The following is a 6,108-nucleotide window of genomic DNA, read 5'->3' on the forward strand; positions in this document are numbered from 1 at the left end:
CTCTCCATCTCCTTCCCTCTCCCTCCCCTCCCTCTCTCTCTCTCTCTCCATCTCTTTCCCCTCTCCCCTCCCCTCCCTCCCTCCCTCCCTCCCTCTATCTCTCTCCATCTCCCTCTCCTCCCTCCCCTCCCCGTCAAAAGAAAAACTGCGGTAGCAAGGAAGAAATGGCAATTAACGTTTGAAACCGCTGAAATAGCGAAAAACTTAAATCTTCATTCCATTTTCAGTGAGTTATCTAACAAATGTAATATCCCAGTATTGATTTCCGCATCCCATGAGGGCAATTTAGAGACAGTCCTTTGTTTACCAATTTCTATTAATTTTAACCAATGGTAGATATAGATAATTTTATGAATGTACACTCCGTATTGTTCCAAAGATAGTAAAATGTAATATTCAAGAACTATATTATTAATATTATAAATAGATTGCAAAGACTACATTGAGAGAGAGAGAGAGAGAAACAACAACACATGTATTCACACACATGTAGCATAACCTACATAAACACTATGCAAGTCTAATCCAACTAAATTTCAGAGATATTTTGTCATCGTGGTGCAGTGGTCAGCGCGGTCTCCTTTGAAGCGACAGACTCGGGTTCAGTTCCTGGCGGAGACCATAGTGTTAGGATTTTGAAGCACGATTTTTTTTTTCAATGTCTAAATTTGCTTACACACTCTTCAACATTTTTATCTTTCTTTCTGGTTGTTTATATGGCATTATCCTCCTGAAGGTTGGAATACGAAAAATGACTTTTCTCTCACTCTCCAACCCCTACCCCCCCTTTCTCCTCTCTCTTCTTCCCTTGCTAACACACTATCTCTCTTTCTATATCTCAGTGACCCTCCTCTCCCTCTCCCTTTCTCCTTCTCCCCCTCTCCCCCATCTCTTTCTCCTTTTCCTTCCTCCTCTCACTCATTCTCTTTACGCTGTTTACGATCTGTTTACGCTTATTTGTGTGTGTGTGTGAAAAGAGGGTGAGAGTTAAAAGACAAACGCTGCGAAAACTAAAATTCAAATAACGAAAAGTGACACTCCTTTCTCTCCCTCTTCACTCCCACCCCCTTTGTCTCTCTCTCTCTCTCTCCTTCCTTCACTCTCTCTTTTTCTTTATTTCTCAGTAACACCCCTCTATCTCTCCCTTCAGCCCTCCCCAACCCTCTCTCTCTTCCCTCTTTTTCTCTGTTATTCTTTCTCTTTCTCACTTTAACTTTTTTCTGTTATGGTTAAAATTACTGACAGCAGTATGTTTTGGACTATTTTTATTATCATAATCGTCATTAAAATCATGTCATCACCTTTATCAGCATTATTAGTTATTACCATTCTTTATAATTGTAATTATCTTTGCCATCATTATTATTATATATCATAGATATATATAATATATATATATATATATATATATATATATATATATATATATATATATATAACATATATATATATATATCACTATATATCAGTATTATCTGGAACTAATATCTTTATATTAATATACCTATATTTTATAATTCGCTGTGGCAATAAACTATGATGACTACTGCAATAATCTGAACCATATAATGAGTAAACTATAACACAATTGAAGTATTTTATGCACACGTGGTTCGCCCAGCCTTTGTTGTCATCGCGTCAGCTGTTAAGGCGCGGCGGAGGAAACTGCAGTAAACAGGCAGGAAATGGCTTGTGTTCTATTTAAATGTTTTGCAATTCACACACACACACACACACACACACACACACACACACACACACACACACACACACACACACACACACACACACACACACACACACACACACACACACACACACACACAACTACTAATACTAATAATACTGATAATGATGGTAAGATTATTACAGCCATGATAACATACAAAGGTAATGACAATAATGGTGATAAAAGTGATGACGATATTGGTTATAATAATAATAACCCCCAGATATTCATGAAATTTTAATACACGCAGTAATTATGAATGAGTTTGATCCTAAATTAGCATTATCACAATCGCTTGTATTGCAACAATAATAATAAAATGTATTTAAAATATATTGTTCAATTATTGAAGCATAAAAATAGATTGTATAGACTACATTGAGAGAGAAACATAAAAACCCATGAATTCACATATACCACATATGTAGCATAACCAACATAAACACTATGCAAACATAATACAACTAAATTTCTATATTATTTTATGAATCCGTGGTGCAGTGGTTACCACGGTCGTCTAAACCGACAGACGCGGGTTCGATCCCCGACGGAGACCATATTTTAGTCTTCTTTTATGCACGAATTTTTAACCCAGTAACGCCGGTATATTTTGAAGCCGAGAATAAAAGTTTCCGGCCGGCTACAGAATCGGCGCGCGGCTGGCCCGGACTCCGCCCGCGCGGTGTCTCATATGTGGTGTGTGTGTGTGTGTGTGTGTGTGTGTGTGTGTGTGTGTGTGTGTGTGTGTGTGTGTGTGTGTGTGCATATAAAAAACTCATACATACATGAATAGACCACTCAATTTCGCTCTCACTAGTTCTCCTTGTGCATTTGACCAAATTTGAATGCGTTTAATCCTACAAAACAATCATAAGTTGTTTTTTTCACAATTGCTCTTCCATTTGTAGCTACAGAATAATTTACTTTTAGAAAAGAAATGTATAGAGGCAAAAGAAGGACTGATGCGGAGATATATGAAAAGAGAAAGAGAAGGAAAAACAAACATCAAGAATGAAAATAAAAAAGGCTGATGATAATTAAATGAATGACAGTGGTAAGGGTGACCTGAACAGTTTTACAGATGAATATTGTAATAAAAGCAAAAGCAAGCTTAAGGACTGTCCTAAAAATAGTCAGACTGCTAAATTGGAAAATTTGTCTAGAACTCCATCTGACTTTCTTGTGATTTCATATTTTCTTCACACTTAACTAGAACTAATATTTAAATTGTATTTTCTATGTACACACGGCACCCTCTACCTTTGTCGTCATCGCGTCAGCTGTGAAGGCGCGGGGCCATTTGTTCTTCTTGAAGAGAAAACTGTAAGCAGGGAACGGCTCAATTAACACTCGACACCATGTGAAATAGTGTCAGGCAAAGTATTCCATATTACTAATGCGGTTATCCTGAAGAAATGTAAAATTGGTAAAATTGTTGTACGCGTCTGATGAGGGCACCCGAGCCCTGCTCTTGTTGTTACTGGGTATTTGAAAGGAACAAAGAACAGAGAAATAGTGAAGTTTATATTATCTAAATCGATGGGCCCGAAGTATGACTGTGATTAAAGGCAACCAATAAGGCATCAAATGAGAATATTTATTCTTGCAGATTATTTTTTCCGATACTAATTATGTAAACCATGGCAATTGCCTTTTTTAACCTTCATTCTGACAATGTACATAGGGCTTTATAATCTATAATTTAGGGCTTTATAAAACCTAATTTCACAAATATTGTATGTCTGTGTAGTGTAGTATTTTGACTTCTGTGCACGAATTCGTTTAACTCTAAATTTGTATAAATTAATATTTCCATTTTTCTTTTATCTATTATTTTCTTTTATGGTTTGTTTTGCTGATCTGTTTACATAACATAACGTGCTGCTACAATCAAAATTAATTTTGCTCACTCCTTTTTATTTATTTTTAGTATCCTGAGCCCCCGGGAAGCCCTAGCACGCCACTCTCTCTCTACCCTCCACACTCTCTCCTTACCACCGATATCCTGAGCCCAGAGGCCCTAGCATACTCTCTCTCACCACCCTCCACTCCTCGCCACCGCCGATATCCCTGAGCCCCAGGAAGCCCTAGCACGCTGCCTCTCTCTCCCCACCCACTCCCTACTCCCTCGCCACCGCCGATATCCTGAGCCCCGGAAGCCTAGCACGCCACTCTCTCTCTCACCACCACTCCTACTCTCGCCACCGCCGATATCCTGAGCCCCCAGGAAGCCTAGCACGCCACTCTCTCTCTCACCACCACTCCACTCCTCGCCACCGCCGATATCCTGAGCCCCAGGAAGCCCTAGCACCGCCTCCTCTCTCACACACTCCACTCCTCGCCACCGCCGATATCCTGAGCCCCCAGGAAGCCCCTAGCGCCTCTCTCTCACCACTCCTCCTGCTGCCTTGTCTCTGAGCCCCCGGGAAGCCCTAGCACGCCACTCTCTCTCTCACACCACTCCATATCATACCATAGATATCCCTGAGCCCCCAGGAAGCCCCTAGCACGCCACTCTCTCTCTCACCACCACTCCATCCTCCTTACAACAAATATCCTGAGCCCCCAGGAAGCCCCTTGCATGCTCTCTCTCTCACCACCACTCCACTCCTCCTTTCCAATCTCTGAAGCCCCGGAAGCCCCTAGCACGCCACTCCTCTCTCACCACCACTCCACTCCTCGCCACCGCAAAATGTCCCGACCCCAGATGCTTGCCCTCTCTCTGCCACCACTCCACTCCTCGCCACCGCCGATATCCTGAGCCCCCGGGAGGCCCTAGCACGCCACTCTCTCTCACCTGCCTCCACTCCTCCACATACTTGATATCCACAGGCCCCCGGAGGCCACAGCACGCCACTCTCTCTCTCACCTCTCCACATCTCCTGCCGCCGATATCCTGAGCCCCGGGAGGCCCTAGCACGCCACTCTCGCTCTCACCACCGCTCCACTCTCAACACCACCGATATCCTGAGCCCCCGGAGGCCCTAGCACGCCACTCCTCGCTCTCACCACCACTCCTCCTCGCCACCACCGATATCCTGAGCCCCCGGAGGCCCTAGCACTCCACTCTCGCTCTCACCACCACTCCTCCCCTCCCCTTACCACAGGCATCCTGAGCCCCAGACCCTAGCGCACTCTCTCGCTCTCACCTGCTCCATCTCGCTACCACCGATATCCTGAGCCCCAGGGAGCCCTAGCACGCCACTCCTCGCTCTCACCACCACTCACTCCTCATACCACCGATATCCTGAGCCCCAGGAGGGCCCTAGCACGCCACTCGCTCTCACCGCCTCCACTCCTCGCCACCACCGATATCCTGAGCCCCCGGGAATTCTAGCACGCCACTCTCAAACTCTCACCACCACTCCCACTCCTCGCCACCACCGATATCTGAAGCCCCGGAAGCCTAGCACCACTCTCACTCACCCCACTCCACTCCTGCTTCAAACTGTCCCTGACCCAGGAAGCCTAGCACGCCACTCTCGCTCTCACCACCCTCCCATATCGCCACCACCAGTATCCTGAGCCCCGGAAGCCTAGCACGCCACTCTCGCTCTCTCACCACTCCACTCCTCACCACACACCACCGATATCCTGAGCCCCCGGGAAGCCCTAGCACGCCACTCTCGCTCTCACCACCTCCATATCTTACCACCGATATCCTGAGCCCCCAGGGAAGCCCTAGCACGCCACTCTCGCTCTCACCCTGCCTCCACTCCTCACCACCACCGATATCCTGACTGAAGCCTAGCACGCCACTCTCGCTCTCACACTGCTCACTCCTCACCACCGATGTCATCCTGGGCCCCAGGAAACCCTAGCACATATCTCGCTCTCACCACCCACTCCCACTCCTCCCCACCACTGTCCCTCTAGGCCCCCAGAAGCCCTAGCACTGCTCACTCTCACCACCACTCCACTCCTGCTGCCACCAAATGTCCTGACCCCAGAGCCTAACGCCCATCTGTCTCACCACCACTCCACTCCTCCTGCCACCAATATCCTGGGCCCCAGAGAGCCCCAGCACCACTCTCGCTCTCCACCACCACTCCACTCCTCACCACCACCAATATCCCTGAGGCACCAGGAGAGCCCTAGCATGCTCTCGCTCTCACCACACTCCACTCCTCTGCACCCACACCAATATCCCTGAGCCCCAGGAAGCCTAGCACGCCACTCTGCTCACCACCACTCCACTCCTCACCACCACCATGTCCACCTGAGGCCCCCCCGGGAAGCCCCTAGCACGCCATCTCAACTCTGTCCACCACCACTCCACACTCCTCACCACCACCAGCCATCTTGAGCCCCCAGAGCCCCCTGCTTGCACCATATGCTCCTGCCATCACTCCTCCACCACCCGCCAATGTCTGGGCCCC

The 6,108-nt window shown here is 46.8% G+C and overlaps 1 protein-coding gene across 1 annotated transcript; it reads left to right on the forward strand.

The window, feature by feature from the left end:
• Positions 1-2,770: 2,770 nt before the first annotated feature.
• On the forward strand, positions 2,771-5,882 carry LOC138867521 (uncharacterized). Its single transcript, XM_070143376.1, has 4 exons — positions 2,771-2,911; positions 4,562-4,710; positions 4,927-5,245; positions 5,541-5,882. The coding sequence occupies exons 1-4, from the start codon at positions 2,771-2,773 to the stop codon at positions 5,880-5,882; spliced, it is 951 nt and encodes a 316-aa protein (XP_069999477.1).
• Positions 5,883-6,108: the final 226 nt, after the last annotated feature.

The sequence above is a fragment of the Penaeus vannamei genome, chromosome 30 (genome assembly GCF_042767895.1).
Source record: "Penaeus vannamei isolate JL-2024 chromosome 30, ASM4276789v1, whole genome shotgun sequence".
NCBI classification, from domain to species: Eukaryota; Metazoa; Arthropoda; class Malacostraca; order Decapoda; family Penaeidae; genus Penaeus; species Penaeus vannamei.

Coding starts and splice junctions, on each gene's coding strand:
- LOC138867521 (XM_070143376.1), top strand. CDS start 2,771: ATGAATGACAGTGGTAAGGGTGACCTGAACAGTTTTACAGATGAATAT. Junction 4,711..4,926: donor GATATCCTGAGCCCCCGGAG/GCCCTAGCACGC, acceptor AGGGAGCCCTAG/CACGCCACTCCTCGCTCTCA. Junction 5,246..5,540: donor CTCCCATATCGCCACCACCA/GTATCCTGAGCC, acceptor CCTGGGCCCCAG/GAAACCCTAGCACATATCTC.